The following is a 20199-nucleotide window of genomic DNA, read 5'->3' as shown; positions in this document are numbered from 1 at the left end:
GAACATATAAGCAGCTGTATTGATCCATTATTAAACACACACACAAAAGAAGCAGGACATAGCACAATACCTAATTTATTAGGTGGCATGACTTCAATCCTATGCTGTTTTCTGCAAGCAAGCTCCAAGGAAATCAGAGTTGCTTACGTCTGACTGCAGGTTCAACGTATACAGCATGTTAAGCTTTAACAAAAGATCTTTATGCAATTGAAATTCTCTCTTTAGGGACGCGGGTGGCGCTGTGGGTAAAACCTCAGCGCCTAGGACTTGCCGATCGCATGGTCGGCGGTTTGAATCCCCGCGGCGGGGTGTGCTCCCGTCGTTCGGTCCCAGCGCCTGCCAACCTAGCAGTTCGAAAGCACCCCCAGGTGCAAGTAGATAATTAGGGACCGCTTACCAGTGGGAAGGTAAACGGCGTTCCATGTGCTGCGCTGGCTCGCCAGATGCAGCTTGTCACGCTGGCCACGTGACCCGGAAGTGTCTGCGGACAGCGCTGGCTCCCGGCCTATAGAGTGAGATGAGCGCACAACCCTAGAGTCTGTCAAGACTGGCCTGTACGGGCAGGGGTACCTTTACCTTTACCTTTAGTTTTTAATTAGAAATTCAAGCAAGCTTGTAAAGGGGTATTGCCGTTTAAACTGCTACCACAAAGCAGGAACCACATCAAAGAAAAAACATATATAGCCTCTGCTTGGTTATTGTCCTCATTCTCTGACTTGGTCTATGCTAAGCTGTCACAAACAAACTCGAAAGCCTCCTTATCACCTCATTCACATGCCAGAGCAAAGACGGTCCATCAATTTCCCTAGCCCTCTAGCAGAAAATGCCATTGCTCCTGTGCTCTGGAAAAAATAGTATAACCCTGTAGCTACACACTCCTACACTTCGCTTTGCTATGCTACTATTCTGCTTCCCAGCCACTGGCCAAACCTGGACTAGGAGACTTGGACCCAGAAAGGTCCACAACTGGGAACTATCTTTGGGTTCCTTGTGATTACTGATAGAACCGTCTGTAACCTAAGACAGCCAATGAGAGAGATAGACGGAGTCAGGTGGCCAAGGTGGAACACAAGCCAGTGGAACACAATGTCAGGAGCTGCGGGGATCTGTGCACAGCTTGCCTCCTGTGGTGATCTGGTAAAATGCAGGTAGCAATTTCTCAGCACCTTTGGGTGCTAGACGATTCCTCCCATCCAGGCAGACCATTGGATCACTCTGGAAAAGGAGGAGTATAAAGGGCTTCCAGTTCCCATCAAGCCTTGTCTGAACTAAGTCTTCCTGAGCTCTACTGTATTCCTGTAGCTGTTTCACTTAAGTAAAGTATTATTATGTGTCTGCACCCCAATCTTTTAGCAGCAAGAGACTCCGGGGGGCAGGGTACTGTGCTTACCCCGCGTTTGGTTTCCAAATGATAAGTGGGTTTCAAATAATAATTTCTCCCTTTCCCCCAGATATGTAGGATGCGAGTTCCAGTAACACTCAGAGCATTTAATGGGCCTTATTCCCATAGAGATATATACTTAGATTTGCAGCCTTTAGTGCCATTCCAAATGAGGAAAGAATTCTATGCCTTTACAAAGAGTAATTCAGTGAAGTCCACTCCTGCCACAAGGACAAATAAGCAGGCTAGGACAAACATATATTCTTAAGCCTGGGATGCATATAAGAAAGAAAGAGAAAGAAAGAAAGAAAGAAAGAAAGAAAGAAAGAAAGAAAGAAAGAAAGAAAGAAAGAAAAGGAGAAATAACTAACGCATCAAGCCCCTGACAGAGAATTTAGGCTATAAAGCCAATGAAATATCTTTGGTGCTTGCAGCGAGTGCTGAGTCTTCTGGCTGCTTGTTCAGACTAATAACTCGGTAGCCATAGAATTAAGTAATGGAGGCCATTATCCTACACAGACCCACAGTAGACAAAAATAAAAGCAGAGAGAAAGATAGCAGCTGACTAGGGAAGAAAGGTTCCAGAAGATTTGTGCCAGTCTGCTTTGCAGCGGTGAGGGAGGTATGTGTGGGAAATACTTATAACACACTTATAGCCACTCTGGGCGGCTTCCAAGTTCCAACACATATAAAACACATATAATTAAATAAAAGTTTTTTTAAAACCCCAAAAACTTTACAGGTATTGTTTATTAAAAGAAACTAGAACACAGTTAACACTGGCTTTTCATTCTGAAGCAAAACCTGCACTGCCAACTAATCTGCAGGGTAAAAACACCCCTGATTTGACCTTAAGGTGTGCATCATGGTTTCAAACAAAAAGGTAGATGCCAAGGCAATGTAATAATAATAATAATTTATTATTTATACCCCGCCCATCTGGTTGGGTTTCCCCAGCCACTCTGGGTGGCTTCCGATACAATATTAAAATACAATAATCTATTAAACATTAAAAGCTTCCCTAAACAGAGCTGCCTTCCAATGTCTTCTAAAAGTCTGGTAGTTGTTTTTCTCTTTGACATCTGGTGGGAGGGCGTTCCACAAGGAGGGCGCCACTACCAAGAAGGCCCTCTGCCTGGTTCCCTGTAACTTGGCTTCTCGCAGCGAGGGAACCGCCAGAAGGCCCTCAACACTGCATCTTAGTGTCCGGGCAGAATGATGGGGGTGGATATGCTCCTTCAGGTATACTGGACTGAGTCCATTTAGGGCTTTAAAGGTTTAGGGCTTTAAACTTCGAATTGTGCTTGGAAATGTACTGTAGGGAGCTGCCTGATCCCAAAGTCAGACCATTGGTCCCTCTATCTCTGTATTGTCTACTGAGGTTCTCCTGGATTTCAGGCAGGATTCTTTCTCAGCTCTACCTGGAGATTCTGGGGGTTGAATCTGGGACCTTCTGTGTGCAAATTGGATGCTCTGCCAATGAACCATGGCCCTCCCTCTCCACCACCAGCATGCGTGCAAACGCAGGCATTTCCAGTTAATGCTTATTATTTCTTTCGATACAAATTGGAAGCACGTTAGCATGGAGACATCTGTGGGCATGTCCACAGCAGAGTAAATTGTGGATGCTCACTGGCCTGTCTCCCCATTAATACAGAGAAAAGGACCAGGTAGAGCAAGCTGGCTATAAGCTCCTCTCCTGGAGCTCATGTGTGTCCTGACAAGGACATCATTGTTCCTGCTCTAAAAAGAGGCCCAGAGTGGCACTGCCCCTCCACTACATCACCAGGAACACTCTTGTGTTAGAGGATGAATGTAATACTCCAACATTTTGTTGCAGGTGCTACTGGTAATAATATCATACAGAACTAGGCGACTGGTAATTTTAATTGTACCCCAAAATCTGTCCCCTGAGGCAGGCTGCTGCACCCTGCCTTATGATAGGGCCGGCCTGCCCAGTTCTCCTCCACTATTCCTGTTCTGTGACAGTTTTATGATTCATCCAGTGCCTCTCTGACCATATTCCGCCCCTGAAACTAGATAGGGGCAGCAGCTGTCAGCTCTGAGTCACTAGGCTTGGGTAATATATTTAGCCACATTTCCTGCTGGGAATTTTGCCAAGCCAGTTACCTGAGATTGCAAAGACTGCACTGGAGAGTTTCTGTGTGGAAAGCTTCTGCTTTGCCACTGCTCCCATGAGAAAGATAGAGCCACCCTATTCTCCCTGGGCTGGGCTTGTCCAAGACTGAACCCGGGGCCTGTTTCAAAATACCATACATGTCTCATTTTCTGTCTTTAGTTTGTTTATTTAATAGCATTTATCAACTGCATCATAGTTCAAAAGTCTCCAAGTGATCTGTAGTCTATAAAAGCAAATAATGCATCATTAAAACATTAACATGAAAAAACAGCCTAAAACCAACAAAACAGCAATATGAAAGGAAATAAAACAGATATCCAGAGGATTCAAACATGTAAAACAGAGTTCCATCTTATTGGGCAGGGAAAGCCTGGGCAAAACAATAAAGGTAAAGGTACCCCTGCCCGTACGGGCCAGTCTTGACAGACTCTAGGGTTGTGCGCTCATCTCACTCTATAGGCCGGGAGCCAGCGCTGTCCGCAGACACTTCCGGGTCACGTGGCCAGTGTGACGAAGCTACTCTGGTGAGCCAGAGTCGCACACAGAAACGCCATTTACCTTCCCGCTAGTAAGCGGTCCCTATTTATCTACTTGCACCTGGGGGTGCTTTCGAACTGCTAGGTTGGCAGGCGCTGGGACCGAACTACGGGAGCGCGCCCCGCCGCGGGGATTCGAACCGCCAACCATGCGACCGGCAAGTCCTAGGTGCTGAGGTTTTACCCACAGCACCACCCATGTCCCTTGGGCAAAACAATAAGTCTTCACAAAAGGTCTGGAGCAACTGATGTTTCTGCTCTTGGGCAAACAACTGCTTTGATTGAGGTGATTTAATCAGGGAAATGGCATAGGAGGAAAGGGTTAAACAACCCTCTCCTTCCAATCAAATCCTGAGCCCCCCTGCCACTGCTTATCTTAATGCCCTCACCCAGATCTTCACTATCTTGCATTTCTATTCTATTCTATTCTATTCTATTCTATTCTATTCTATTCTATTCTATTCTATTCTATTCTATTCTATTTTATTCCACCCTTCCTCCCAAAGGAGTCTAGGGTGCCAAACACAAAAAGTTAAAACAATGCAATTAAAAATGAAAACATTTAAACATATAAGATCAATTAAAAATATAAAACAAAAAAGAAGAAGTTGTACCCAACTAAGTTCTACTCAAAATAGACTCACTGAAATTAATGCAACTAGGTTAGTCATACCCATTAATTTCAGTGGGTGTGCTCTGAGCAAAACTTTGTTGGAGCCAAGCCAATAATGGTACTGCTGCTACTAATAGTAATTGTTGTTGCTGTTGCTGTTGTTATATTTCTTCCCTACTGGGAGCTCAAAGTGGTGTACATGAATATTCCCCTTTCCATTTTTTTCTCACAACACAGTGAAACTGTAGTTATATGAGGGGAACGGGGTGGGTGGGTGGATGTGTCTCCTAACAACTCTCAGCACCCTTAACAAACTACAGTTCCAAATATCCTTTGGGGCAGCCATGACAGTTTAAAGTTATACGTTACTATAAATGCATAATGTTGATGTGGCCTGAACCGTTCTGTAAGTAACGTATGTATTCTGTCACTGACCTTTGCACTCTCCCTGCCTTGTGTAGGTTTGCAGAGCTTATCAGAAGGACCAGGATGTGACTCAGAAGCGGGTAGCAATGCTGAAGTGCGCACACGTCAGCAAAAGGCCTTTCCTTGGTTGCCTGAGAGGACATCCTAGTGACCTGAGGTGAGCGACTGATGTAGTTGAACTCAGCTTCAAATGCTCACTGGCTTTGGTCTCACTAGTCATCTCCATGGCAAATGGTGCCCACATGAGAGGGGCTGGAACTGAGCGGAAAAAAGCCCTGGGTGTTGTCGTTCAAATGGTTTGCGTGTGGTGTGCCACATCTTGTGATTGATTAATCAGGGTGGGGCTTACCTGTCCTCCCTCAATATTTTATCCAAGTTGGCACCCCTGCTTCTGTTATATCCACGTACGTGTGAGGAAGTTCCATTAGGACTTACTTTTAAGTAGAAATGTGTAGAACTGCCCTGTTAGAATTCTAACCCCCCCAACGAATTTGGTATTCACTGAAAAGAATGTTCTACTCTGAGTAGGGCTTAGCTGGATACAACCCAAGCTTTTTATAACAAAATAATAATAATACGGGCCACTTTCATTTCTAGTTTTTATTTCTGCTTTTTCTACATGTTCCCTGTTGTTTTAGTTGCTTTTTCTTTTATTACTTGTCACCCACTACCTCCTCTGCTTTACACTTCTGCCCAGGTTTCATTTCTGGGATGACAGACATGCTTTGCATATCAATAACATCACAAGCACTTCCCCAAGGCCCAAAGAGGCCCATTGAAATACCAAGATTTCCAGTTATTTCCAGTTTTTTTACTAGACTATCAGCCTTGACACTGTTTTAATCTTCATCCCCCATGAGAAACTTTCCTACAATTAGATGGTAAACAATGACAAGAGTTCCTTTTAAATCACCACAAGGAAACAAATAAAGGAAGTAAACTTGTTTTTACTGAGTCACCAAGAACCTTTACAAAGTCCAAAAGTCTAGAAATTGCATCAATGAGATTTAACAAAGCACAGCAGAATTTGACAGATGTATAGATATGGGTGGCTGAGAATATGTGTGCATAAGTGACTTCATAAAGAATAACAGGTTTATATTATGATTATGATTATTGAATTTATGTGTCAACTACACAGGAGCTTATTGCTAACTTAACATTTAAAAACAAAACATATCTGTCTAAAGCGCAGATGATATAGCAGCCACAGTAAACAATATTTAGTCACTGGCCGAGAAAAAACAAGTACCGTATTTTTCGCACCATAGGACGCACTTTTTCCCTCCTAAAAAGCAAGGGAAAATGTGTGTGCGTCCTATGGAGCGAATGCAGGGGGGGGGAGGCAGGTGGGAAAAGCCCCCAAGAGCCGCACACAAGCTCCGTGCGCTCTTGCGGGCTTTTCCACAGGAGGGAGAAGGGACTGACTGGCCGCATCAGTCCCTTCTCCCACCTCCCAGGAAAGCCAGGAGAAGCCGTGCAGCCCTTTTAAAGTGCGCGCGGCTTCTGCTGGTTTTGCGGGAGGTGGGGGAATCCCCCCACCTCCCAGAGAAGCCAGGAAAGCCCTGCGCAGCGTCTCCCGGCAAGGAGACGCTGCGCGGGGCTAAAAGGGAAGGCAAAACAGCGAGCGGGATCCACCCCGCTCGCTGCCTTGCCTTCTTCCCTAGCCAGGAAAGCCCTGTGCAGCGTCTCCCGGCAAGGAGACGCTGCGCGGGGCTAAAGGGGAAGGCAAAACAGCGAGCGGGATCCACCCCGCTCGCTGCCTTGCCTTCTTCCCTAGCCAGGAAAGCCCTGCGCAGCGTCTCCCGGCAAGGAGACGCTGCGCGGGGCTAAAGGGGAAGGCAAAACAGCGAGCGGGATCCACCCCGCTCGCTGCCTTGCCTTCTTCCCTAGCCAGGAAAGCCCTGCGCAGCGTCTCCCGGCAAGGAGACGCTGCGCGGGGCTAAAGGGGAAGGCAAAACAGCGAGCGGGATCCACCCCGCTCGCTGCCTTGCCTTCTTCCCTAGCCAGGAAAGCCCTGCGCAGCGTCTCCCGGCAAGGAGACGCTGCGCGGGGCTAAAGGGGAAGGCAAAACAGCGAGCGGGATCCACCCCGCTCGCTGCCTTGCCTTCTTCCCTAGCCAGGAAAGCCCTGCGCAGCGTCTCCCGGCAAGGAGACGCTGCGCGGGGCTAAAGGGGAAGGCAAAACAGCGAGCGGGATCCACCCCGCTCGCTGCCTTGCCTTCTTCCCTAGCCAGGAAAGCCCTGCGCAGCGTCTCCCGGCAAGGAGACGCTGCGCGGGGCTAAAGGGGAAGGCAAAACAGCGAGCGGGATCCACTCCGCTCGCTGCCTTGCCTTCTTCCATAGCCAGGAAAGCCCTGCGCAGCGTCTCCCGGCAAGGAGATGCTGCGCGGGGCTAAAGGGGAAGGCAAAACAGCGAGCGGGATCCACCCCGCTCGCTGCCTTGCCTTCTTCCCTAGCCAGGAAAGCCCTGCGCAGCGTCTCCCGGCAAGGAGACGCTGCGCGGGGCTAAAGGGGAAGGCAAAACAGCGAGCGGGATCCACTCCGCTCGCTGCCTTGCCTTCTTCCATAGCCAGGAAAGCCCTGCGCAGCGTCTCCCGGCAAGGAGATGCTGCGCGGGGCTAAAGGGGAAGGCAAAACAGCGAGCGGGATCCATCCCGCTCGCTGCCTTGCCTTCTTCCATAGCTGCGCGCAACCCCTCCGCAAGGAGAGGCTGCACGGGGCTATGGCTTCTTTAGCCCTGCGCAGCGTCTCCCGGCAAGGAGAGGCTGCATGGGGCTAAAGGGGAAGCCAAAACTTGGCTTGCTCCATAGCTGCGAGCAACCCCTCCGCTGCTCTCTGGGCCTGGGGGGGGGGGAAGATTTTTTTCTTGATTTCCCCCCCTAAAAACTGGGTGCGCCCTATGGTCCGGTGCGCCCTATGGTGCGAAAAATACGGTATAAATAACAAAAAAACTGTTGCATTGCTTAAAAAAAATATACAAATCCTGATTCAGGCTTTTACTTAATGTGTTATTGTATACAGTATTTTCAGTATTTGTATTTGTAAATGTGATTTACTGTGTACCATTGAGTCTGTTTTGAATTTTTGCAAAGAACATTGGCAATAAGCAAAGAAGGTTTGACCTGACCTGTTCTAGCTTTTAATACTAGAAGGAAAAGTCTTCACTTAGGGCCATGGGCATGTACTGTAAAGTGGGTATCAGGCAAGTTTCCTTGGGAAGAGCATTCCACAGGTGTGGCACCACCACTGAGAAATTCCTCTCTCGTTGCCACCCCCAAAATCCCAGCAAGAGGGGGCACACCGAGCAGGACCTCCAATGACTTGAGGTAGGCTCATAGACCCTCAACATTTTACAGGCATTTACCTGTTAAAGGAACCCAGAGATAGATGTAGAAAGCTGGTCAGCGGTCAGCACTATTGGACATCACACACAAGTCTTTGTTCTTCCTGGTGTGCTTCTCAACCCATCAATCAGAAGTGACCTAACTCACATAATCCTGCTGTTGTGAATCACCCAGAAATGCCACAGCTGCCTGCTGGTAATCCCCATTAATTAACAGGACAGTCTTGTCTCTTCCTATTTAGGAGAACCTCCCACTGGTGGATGTGTACACATTACTAGTTAGTCTGGCTCCAGTGTGGTCCCACTGTTGGTGTTTGGAACAAAATACACACAGCGTTAGCCACAATCCACAGGTGGTCTGTAGCTTCTTGAGAGATACTCCTGTTTGGCTCACTTTCCCTTCAAACAGCCTCCATCACTTAGGAAACAGAAGCAGCAGTTAATCTGAAGGGTGCGCGACAGGTTCAGTAAACTGGAGTTTGGTGCAGGGAAACAAATCAGGTTAAGACACCCCTGCCCCCTCTTTGGTATGACCAGCAACATTAAAAAGTGACTTGAAATGCGGCATGTGGGGGGAATGTCACTGGGTTTTGAGTCACTAATATGTACATAGCCTCATTCCAGCTTAAACACAGAAAAGTGGGTACAGGACTGGAGCCTAATTGTCCCAGAAGAACCTCTGAATTTAGCAGCCCTACCCATTTACAGCTGCTTGCTAGACTCTAGGTACTTATTGAACACCAAACATATACATTTATTGATGCTATGTCTTTTTTAAGGTGATGTACCTGGTTCTCTTCCTCTGTTTTATCCTCCTAACACCCCTGCGAGGTAGCTTAGCTAAGAGACAGCAACTGGCCCAAGGTCACCCAATGAGCTTCATGGCTGAGTGGGGATTTCATCCCAACATCTTTCAAATTATAAGCCAATATAAGCAAGAGCATTTTTGCTAAATTAGTATTTGAAAGATGGTGGAACTACCACTGAGCTTTTTGGCAGTGTAACCTGTATTATCTTCACTCTTCTTAACAGCAGCGAAAGTTTCCTTGGCTGTCAGCAGACATTGTGCTTTATGGAGTTCTCCCTGACCACAGGGCACATCGCTTTTGCTGTTGCTGTTGATGGCAAGGGAATTGTTTGCACTCAGCAGAAAATAAGAGAAGTGCAAGTGAGGCAGCCTATAATTTCCCCATGATGAGACAGGAGTTGTTGCTTCATTTCTATCAACCTTTTTGCGGAGCCGCTGACCCATTATTTTCCTGCTTCATCCTTCAGTAGTTTTGGAATTGGATAACTTTTTTTGCTATTGTAGTTTTTAAAGTGATATTTAGAATGGCAAGTAATTACATCTCTGACAGCCCTTAGGGGCTCAAGTTGGTGCCATTTAAAAAATGGAATTCTACCAAGAATCCAGAGGCCAGTCTGTACTGCTTTGAGGTGGCTTAGGCCTGTCTCTTGCTCATGATGGATGTGAATGTTTCCCGAAGTAATGAATCTGCATTGCGCAGATTGGTTAGCTGCTGTAGGGTGTGACTTTCCAAAGGAGGACCTCTGTCTGGCACATGCAGCCTTGGGAAGGAAAAGAGCATGTAGACAACCTTCTTCATGCTCCATGGATGTACATAGATAGGCCAGATGGCTAGACACCAGGAATTCAGAGCTGAAGAAGGTGAGATTGGCAATGAGACATTGAATCAGTCATCAAATGAACTTTGACTAAGGCTATGTAAACATTACCATTAATGGCTCCAGTGCACTCCCACTACTGGTCTTTGAAGCAATGTATGCATGACTTTAGCCACAGTCCATATCTGTCCTGTTGTTTCTTGAGTAATACTACTGTTTGATGTGTTGTCTCTCAAACCAGATTCCATTCAGTCTGAAAGCACAAGCTGCATTCATTTTGCAGTTAAGGTGAGGTGTGTACGTTCGAGACAGCGGTTGCGCATGTGCAGATGACAGCTTCATAGAATAGGAGTTTGGCGGGCAAGGAGTGGGGCTGCAGACATGGGAAAACAGAAATGTGTGCCAGATTAAGACATCCCCACCCCTTCTCTGGTGTGTACAGAAACATGCAAATATGACTTGAAATGCACAGGAGGCAGGAATAACCTTTCTACATTTAAAGCCACTAATGAGTACATATCCACATGTTTTTGAATACTGGAGTTGGGCTTTTGACACCCATATAACCTGTGGAGAGCAATAAACAAAAAGTAGAGCCATAGCTTAATGGTAGAGCATCTGCTTTACAGGTGGAAGGTCCTAAGTTCAAAGTCCCCCAAAATATTTAGGTAGGACTGCCTGAAACCCTGGAGAGCGGCTGCCAGTCAGTGTCTGCAATACTGAGCTGGATGCTCCTTGAAGCATCACTAGCTTGTATCAATGACAAAACATATGTACTTGACCAGGTCTTTAGACATGCAGTTACCATACTTAACCAATTTGGCTGGGCCATTGTCTTAACAAAGAATTAAATAGTTAAAAGAGTTAAATTCTTAAGAAAGAGTTTGACAGTTTCTTACATTTATTATGAGCCACCCTGAGGTCACAGAATTGGGCAATTCTATTATTTTTAAGTAAATAGATAAATCTTTAAAAATGTTTGTAGAGGGGAAACATTCCATTTTTAATGAATAGAATAGGGGCTAAATTATCTGGAAAGTAAGCTAGAGAAATCCTTCCAATAAAACCCTGAGCCCCACTGCTGCAGCTTTGCATATCTTAATCCCTTCACCAAGATCTTCACTATCTTGCATTTCTATTCTATTCTGTTCTATTCCACCCTTCCTCTCAAAGGTGCCTAGGGTGCTAAACACAAAAAGTTAAAACAATACAATTAAAAATGAAAACATGTGTTCTAGGAATTCTAAGGTCTTATATATATAAATTAAATGTTCATAAATGTACAAGGTAAACACATACTTAAGTATACAAGCCATGTGTCTGCAGTAGTGCAGGAGAGCAATCCTGTAGCCATTTTGACTCTTCCAGTGACCTCAAATATTCCTCTGCAGTAAGGGAGGCCAATAGGGAAAGCCTTCAAATTGTCTTTTTGCTTGCAAATCCTGTCTTAAGGGCGTATTTGTGTATGAATAGGGTGAGCCTGTGACCTGGATTCAGGAGCCAAAGTATTAACCATCACAAAAGGATGGCCAGACTGCCCAGGTAATGCAATCAGTGACCATTATCAGGTATGCTGGCAGACAGTGATGTTTATTGGGGGGTGGATGGGTCTTGGGCTACAGGGTGGGCAATTTCAAGAGTCTTGCTTGCGCACCATTGTTCAGGGTTCTCCTCCCTCCTGCGTGAGGTGAGTGGGGACCCTTTTGCAACAGTTCCTTTAATAAAGATCAAGCTTACTAGCCGTTTTGCTTCTCAATATACTCTGGTTGGCCTCTGTTACTTTCTCCTACGATAGGGAACTTTAGAAGGACTCTATATGGGCTCATGGAAATCAGGAAAGAGGAGCAGTTTTTCTTACAACACTCTTTAACTTGAAACATGGTGAAACTTGATCCTTTGGACATAGTCTACTTATTTCAACTTTGATATTTGTTACATGAAATTTTACAGCCCATTCCTCAAGGGACTTGGGGTCCATGATCGGTCAGAGAAGAATGGATGGAGGCAGGAACCAGTTGAAGAAAAGCAAGGAAGTTCTTTTATTTTTTCTGTTGCGACAGAGTTCCCCCTCCCCATTGCAAGGTGAGGACCCAGAACAAAAGCGTGTAACAACTCTTACTTTAAAAACTGCCCAACCCCTTCGCCAAAGACCACCCAAAAGCATCATACACGCATTCTCCCCCATAATTCATAGAATCAGAGTTTGTTGAGGCCGGTGCTGCGGATTGAAACTCTGACGCGCCAAGCACAGTTCCCAGGCTTTTTTGGAGGGGTGACAAATGTACTCTAAATGTATGTTGTGTGATTGTGACCTAATGCACAACTACCCTCTGAACTGTTGGTGGGTAAAAAAAAGATACGTGCAAAGACCGAGCAAGAGGACACCTCCCTCTCAGAAGCTGCTACAGTCCCTCCGCCCCACATCACATCCTTAGCTGCTCCCGCATCCCTTCATTTTCCCGACATGCCCCTCTCTCGAGAGGTTCAAATCAAACAACAGCAGCAAAAACAACTCCTTCTGCTGCGCCATCCTCCTCCTTTCCTTTTCCCTTTCAACCACTCCGAGTTCCCTCCCAAGCCTAGCAACAGGCGGACGCAATTCCTATTGGCTATCTGTTCTCAGACTTCGCTCTCTCATTGGCTAGCCCCAGCGAGAGAGGACGAGGCCCTGTTGTGCGTGGCTCCCCCCCCTCCTCGCTCGTACGTAAGCGGGGAGAATGTGGCCGCCATTTTGTGTGCGAGTTTGCTTCAGCGGAAGGCGAGAGCGGCAGCGGCGGGAGGCGAAGAGAGGAGCGGAGCGGGCTGCGCTTTAGCGGTGAGGCGAAAAGGACTGCGGCTCCCGCGGCAGTCGGGAATGTGTTGGGCGGCCGAGGGGAGGCTCTGGGTGCGGCGGGTGGAGGGAACCTCCGGGTGGGTTCGCCGCCATGTTGTGTCTCCCCCATTTAGGATGGTCTTTCTTCCCTAATCGGTGGTGGAAGTGTTAAGAAATGGTAAGGTTTTTAAGGGGGGGAGAGGAATCCGGGGTAGCTGGCGCCTAACTCTCTGTCCGTGTTTATGCGGAACTGAACCTCAGAGGGTTGTCTCATCCTAAGCTCTACTCTTGAGTAGACTTATTGAAATGGACCTACGTTAGCCGCATCCATTGATTTCAATGGGTCTTCTCTTTGAGTAAGAGCTCAAGCGGGCTGCGCCCCATAAGTTCAGTGGGGACTTTACTGCCAGGTACTGCTGTGCGTGGGGTGCGCGAAAGAAACACAGGCAAAGGATTGGGAGCAGCTCGTTTCTTCCTTTTCTCTGGGCGGGGGAGAGACTCCGGTTTCCTTCACTCGCGTGAGATAAATAAGGCAGCAACAACACGGCCCTTTAATACCAACAACTACAAAAACCCGCATCGGGTTGTTCCTGACCAAATCATACGCTGAGAGTAGACTCGCTGAAATTGGTGGACTTGGGTGATAGACCTTGTCCCATTTATTTCTCGGTGGATCTGCTCCTGAGTATGACTTCGTAAGATGCAAGCCCGTTTCAAGACGTTGACCAGTACAGGGCCCTCCTAATAACGTTGGAGGGCTTTGTTTTCTTGTGGGAAAGGAGGAAATCGAAGCCTCCCCCCCCCTTGGTGTTGGCGGCGGGAAGGGAAAGACTTTAGGCTTCGGTTTCCCCGGAGGATTGGTGGTTTCTTTTTCAGCAGGGAGGCTTTACGAATTCCCCTTTGTGTTTGTGTGTCGCGGTGGTAAGGCTTTACTTGGGAAACGAATTCCAGAAGTGATAAGTATATAGGGGGTGGGTAAAGTATCCTGCCTTGCTTTGAACCCAGGACCGATTTTCCCCCCTGTAGTGGTAAAGGAGGTTAGATAAGGAAGCAGGGTTGGGGGGGGGGTCGCTATCAAAAACAATATGAAATAAAATTTGGTAAAGAGTTTGCAGTGTGCGCAGCTAGGAAAATCTGTGTTACTACTTGTGATCCAGCTAAGGGTTTTGTTTTTATTCCTTTGGTCATGTGAGTGAGCAAAGAAAGTGGAACAACAAAGTATGTATCCTTGATTTAAAGATCTCTCCAAGCAGCATACGAAAGAAACTGTAGATAAAACGCAGCTTAAGTCTGAAAACCAATCAGAAAGCAAATATATATGAAACATTGTGATGGTGTTGTAGTGCTCCATAAATAATTGAAATAAAGGGGTTTAAGATGCCCTCAACTGCATATCTGTGTGAGAGTATACTTGGCAACAGTGGATAGAGGATTTGCTTGAAGGAAGAGAAGTGCTGCCATGTAGTTTCTATTGGAAGGAGGGAAGAAACGTTTTGCATGCAAAGGATACCAGGTTTGTCCCTGGCATCTTAGAAAAATAATAATTAAGGAGCAGAGCAGTAGTTGGTGAGACACCTCTTCTGGAGAGCCACTGCCAGTCAGAGTAGACAGCATAGGAGCCAACTCCAGAGGGCTTTGGCCTCCACAATAAAATATTTGGGGGGGGGCTGGGCCCCCACAAAGTTGATGGGCATTCCCATTCAAATTGTGTGTATGCACTGCATCATGTGATCGATTATGCAGGGGGTGGGGCTTATTTGGGCTCCCCACAATATTTTATTCAAGTTGGCACCCCTGGTAGACAGTCCTGGACTAAATGGACTGGGTATAAGACAGTTTTTGAATCTACCCCCCTTTCATATTTACTTGAATGGGAGTACTGGCTTCTTGAAGAAACTTTTCTGTTCAAAGATCTAGCTGTGCTTTCTTTTTAAAGAAAGAAATAAATTCCGGAATCTTACTCTTCCTGAAAAAGGAGGATTCTGGTAGTCATAAACTCAGGAAAAGGATTATCTGTTTTAAATTTGACTGACTCCAGTTAACGACCGTAATGATTAAATTGTCGGATACTGAGCTTGTTTAAATAGAAATTGTTTAAATTAATTAGTTTCAGCACTTCTTGCTAAATATCTTAACTACCAACCATTGAACATTTGCACTTATAAGGGTTTGTTGCTAAAGTTTTTTTTCATTGACATGTTTCTGGTTAATGCAGCCTTCCTTAGCCTCGTGTCCTCTAGATGTTTTGATGGGAATTGTATTCAAAAACATTGGGATACAGCACATTTGAGAAGTCCGGGTTAATTTACTATTGTAATGAGTGGGGAGTTAAAAGAGTACCTTTTGGAGTTAAAAATAAATACAGTGGACGCTCGGGTTGCAAATGTGATCCATGTGGGAGGCATGTTCACAACCCGCAGACCATGTCTGTGCATGTGCGATTTTGCGCTTATGCACAAAGCGCGTTTTAGTGCTTCTGCGCATGCGGCGAAACCTGGAAGTAACCCGTTCTGGTACTTCCGGGCTCGGTGCGGTGCGCAACCCGCAAATGCACAACCTGAAGCGTCTGTAACCCGAGATATGACTGTAGATGGACAAAGGCTGCAGTCCTGTGCATACTTATTAGTAAGCTTCCTTGAGTACACCGGAACATCTGAGTAAGCATGCATAGAACTAGGCTCTTCCAGATCCAGGCTGAAAATCTACAGAAATAAAAGTGAGATCTAGCCCACAAATTCTTATGCCACAGTCTATTTTAGTCTGTGCTTTTGCTAATATGGCTGCTCCTTTGAAATTTGATACCCATACTGAAAGAAAAATAATTACTAACTAGATGTTTTTTTAAAATCAGATGCAACTGATGGTTTAGAACAGAGACATTGTTGATATTATTTTTAAGAGAATCAAAACTCTATTTGTTCTCCAAACTGTATTTCTGACTAGGAGCTATATCTGTTTTTTTATTATAAAAAAAACCTTTTATCTTTTCAGAGCTGGGACTTCTACCCTAGAAGCCCGTGTGCCGAGAATCCGATGTTGGGCTCGGCTTCGTGGCTGAAAACAGCAAATCGGCCCATGAGAACTACCATTCCTAGCCAAAGGAAGGGGTCCAGCAGGAGTCAGTATCTATTCCTTCAGGTCTGGCAGCAGGAAATAGAACAGGAGGTGGAGACTGTGGAATCTGAAGAGAGAACTGAAAGGTAGGGGACAAAACAGCATTGGAATATCACAAGTACTCCTAACCTTCTACAATTAAGACCTGGTCTTTGAACCACTTGAAACCTATTTATCAAGCTTCTTGAAGCCTTCAAATTATGTCTTTGTGAGGGACTAGGGATTCCTTGGCGTATAATGCAACCTTTAAAAAAGTTTGCAAATTAAACTTTTAAGTCATTATGACTTGTTACATGGTGTAGCTTGAGGCTCTTAAACCTATGGTTAATGCTGTAGTTTTGTTTTTTTAAAAATAGTAGTGGCATGAAAGGCCAGTAAAGTCATTTAGATTTTTGTCTTTTTAGTTTGAAAACAGAAATCTGATAAATTATTTAATCTCTTTAAGCAAAGGAAGAATATATCCTTTAGAGTGTGCTTTGTATCTTCAATAAACTTTATCTGGCTTTCTATTGACAATTGCATTTGCTTTCTTCTCTGCCTTGCCCTAGGTGACACTTAAGTTGAAGATGGGGGGTGGAGAAAGGTTCAACATTCCATCTACCCAGCCCAGAAATACTTCGAAGAACCACCAACAACTGAACAACAGGAAAAAAAGCAAAGATCAGAATTCGCAGATAAAGAAAATCCACAAAAAAGAGAGGGGACATGGATGCAGCCCATCATCTGTAGCATGGCAGGCCATGCAGAATGGGGGGAAGAATACAATGCACTTCCCAACTAACCAGACTTGGAGTCCAGCTTTATCCCACTCCCTCTTCATGCCTCAAAGCAATGAAAATTATGCTGGAGCAAAATTCAGTGAGCCACCATCACCCAGTGTTCTTCCTAAACCACCAAGCCACTGGGTAACTGTTTCACTTGACCCTGCTGATAAAGAAATCATGACTTTTCAACTTAAGACCTTGCTTAAAGTCCAGGCTTGAGATACAGTCTATGAATACATTGGGATAAAAGATACATGTTATCATTTCAAATTCCATAAGGTTGGTCTGCATTGGGTTCCCAAATGCAAACCAAGGCACATCTTATGGAATTAATGAGCTGTGTAATAGAAGTTGGGTCAGTTTTTTATGTCATGTGGGGAATCCCCACTTGGAAACACCCGTTTTGGGGTTTTGTGCACTGGTTAACACTCACCTATTTTGGGGTTCTGTGCACTTTTATCAACTTCTGTGCTACTGATGCACCATTGTAATCAATATAGTCTGAACCAACTCCTGGTTTGGTCCTGGAATTACAAACACTACCGCGCCCTCTCAATAAATATTTCAGTTGCCTTCCCTTTTGGAACTGCTTGATGGAGCACGTATTTGGGGGAATTAAAATCTAACACCAGCTGACCAAATTTACAACCACTGCAATGCAAAGTGATTGCAAAGTATCATTGATTTCCCCCACATACTGTGAAATGTTAGTAACTTTTTGCCTAGAGTTTCTAATTAAAAAAACACAAACACCTAAAATTGTTTTAAGAAAGCCATTTAGATTGTGATGGATTTTATTAGTTTACGAGACCTGTATCATTTGAACTGGTGGTTTGGGCAGGTAGGCATCCATCCAGAACCCTGTGACCAAAATGTAAATGCTTAAATTTGGAAATCTCATTCTGTATAGAACTTGTTTAATAAGAATGAAAACATGGGCATGCACTTGATTTCTAGCTTTTTATACAACCATAGAAATGTATTGCATTGAGCACAAATAGTCTATGTGTGCCAGGTCAAGAACATTTTTGCATTGCCGGTTGACTGCCAAAAGCTTTCAAAGTGTTTTTTTGTTCACAGAATTTCACTGAGCTGTGTGTTTGAAACACATTCTGTATGTTTTGTATCTTTTGCTGAAACAGAACTGTTGAGGCCAGTCTGAAATTGGATGATATGAACTTGTTTAAATGAACTTAGCAAGTGTAAAACATCCTTTATCTAGGGAAAAAAGAGCCATGTAAATAAATGTAAAACTTTGTAGCATATGTAAATTTATGCTGGGCTTTCCTGCCAAGATGAAATATTTTTAGTACAAAACTGCTGAATGTAAGAAGACCATGCTAAACACATGGCATGATTTTTTTAAAATAAAAAAGTTAAAAAAAAACCTTAAAAGCACATGTCTGTGCCATTGCACTCAAGTATCAGTGAGGGTATATGCCCCCATTTTTTGGCTTTGGTTGTTAAGTTGAATTTTAAAATAACCTTGGTACAAAGAAACTGCTTTTTAAAGGTAAAACAAGCATTTTTTAATAAAAAAAATTGAGGGTGCAATGGAGCTGAATTATGTCCTTGGGCAGCAATTCTAGGCACATGAAAGCAAGCTTGATTACATCTTAACTACTCAAGTGTGTTTAGGATTGGGCTGTTGAGGGAAGGCTGCATTGTAGCCAGTAAATGCTTTCATTTTGAATGTACTGAGTAAATAGCAGAGACAAACCATTATCAGAAATTTAAATACCCACAATGGTAGTAAGTGTAAAATAAAGATCTGCCAAAACCCCATCTTTTCTTTGTGACAGTCTAATCTTAGTTGTCACTCAGGTCAGGTTGGATATTTTATTTGGTTTAAGAGTATGCATTTGAACTCATTACCTTTCCTAGCAGCGTTGAATGATGCAATTAAGGGTTGTATACCATGTTAGTCACACTTGAGTAGATCCATTGGAATTAATGGGTACGACTAAATCAGGTCTAATTGCAGTGGATCTGCTGTGTAGAACTTAGCTCTCTCAGGCCTGTAGTTCAACTATCTCATGACAGACTTGAAAACCAATTTTCAATTTCTGCCAGCATCCAAGAATCTACAAAATTGGATATAATTTCTTAAATTGTATGTGGTGCGTGACTTGGTAGCAACGGAAATCTTAAATTCCTTCCATGATGAATATCAATAAACATGTTTAATTACTTCAGAAAGTCTCTGCAGCACTTGACAATACATAAGTGCATGTTTTATCTATTTGTACATTCAAAATGTTTGCAACCGTGAAGAAACTTTCCATATTCCCAAATGAAATGTATTGGGCATCTTGAAAAAACATAAGTATTGTTTCCCCAAATTGTCATCAATATGTTGAAATCATTGTTATAGCCCAAATGTAATTCTGATCTAAATTTCATGTTTGAAGTACTGCTTGAATTTTAATTAGAAACAAAATTTAAATAAAAAATTGTAATGTTTTCTCTCCCCTAATAATGTGTTGGCTTATTACTTTTACACAAACTTTCCCTTTTCCAGGGTGTGGGTGTTCTACACACTTTAAATGTACTGTAAGTTGCAAGATTAAATCACTTGATCACACTATTACTTAATTTGCTTTATCTTAGAATTAGGGATTTGGGTTTGTAAATTGAATATGCCTTACTCTTCTCAATCTGAGTTTATTAAAGAGTAAAAGACTAGACCTTATGCATATGTTGGTAAAGGATGCCTTGGAAAGAATGAATGGGAGAAAGACAACAGCGTAGCCTGAGTTTTCTGTTGTCTTTCTCCAATTATTCCTCTGCAACTGGAGCAAAGAAACTATTGTATTTTTCGCTCTATAACACGCACATAGTTTTTAGAGGAGGAAAACAAGAAAAAAAATAAACGAAACAGCAGATGTATGATTTTTGTGGTTCATGTGATCTGACGGTGAGTTTGGGGTAGCCCAATGCAAAAATCCTGTGGATCCATGCTTTGTAACCACGTTTTTGCACCACTGTGGCCCCAGGCAACAGTGGGTGCGTGATTTTTTTGGTGAAAGCTGTAGCCATGGACATGCTATGTGATCTGATGGTAAATTTGGGGTGACCCAGTGCAAACATCCTGAGGATCCATGTGGATCTGTGCTTTGTAACGACGTTTTAAGTGGGGAGGGAAGGAAAAGCACTCAAGGGACAAGGAACACGTGTGGGGTGGGTGGAGAAGGATGCTGTTAATAATGCAGAAGAGGGGTATAAGAGGAGAAGGCTCGACTCTCCCGCTTTGCTCCTTTAAAGCAAGCAGGCTCTCTGTCCCTCTCTCCTCCCCACTCAGCGGCTCTTCTCCTGCTTTGCTGTTTCAAAGCAAGCCACGGAAGGGGAACCATGGATCCTCTGCTCACAACTGCAGCAGATCCCCCCCGCCATCTGTAGGCACTCGCTCCATAACACACACAGACATTTCCCCTTGCTTTCT

The 20199-nt window shown here is 44.5% G+C and overlaps 1 protein-coding gene across 1 annotated transcript; it reads left to right on the top strand.

Moving 5' to 3' along the window:
- The first annotated feature begins 12731 nt into the window (after nucleotides 1–12731).
- Nucleotides 12732–18394, top strand: PNRC2 (proline rich nuclear receptor coactivator 2). Its single transcript, XM_081203784.1, has 3 exons — nucleotides 12732–12882; nucleotides 15871–16079; nucleotides 16542–18394. The coding sequence occupies exon 3, from the start codon at nucleotides 16560–16562 to the stop codon at nucleotides 16974–16976; it is 417 nt and encodes a 138-aa protein (XP_081059910.1). The 5' UTR covers nucleotides 12732–12882; nucleotides 15871–16079; nucleotides 16542–16559; the 3' UTR covers nucleotides 16977–18394.
- Nucleotides 18395–20199: the final 1805 nt, after the last annotated feature.

The sequence above is a fragment of the Podarcis bocagei genome (genome assembly GCF_964188305.1).
Source record: "Podarcis bocagei genome assembly, chromosome: 7".
NCBI classification, from domain to species: Eukaryota; Metazoa; Chordata; class Lepidosauria; order Squamata; family Lacertidae; genus Podarcis; species Podarcis bocagei.
Note: the sequence above shows the minus strand (reverse complement) of the source record. Positions and strands in the feature narration are given on the sequence as shown.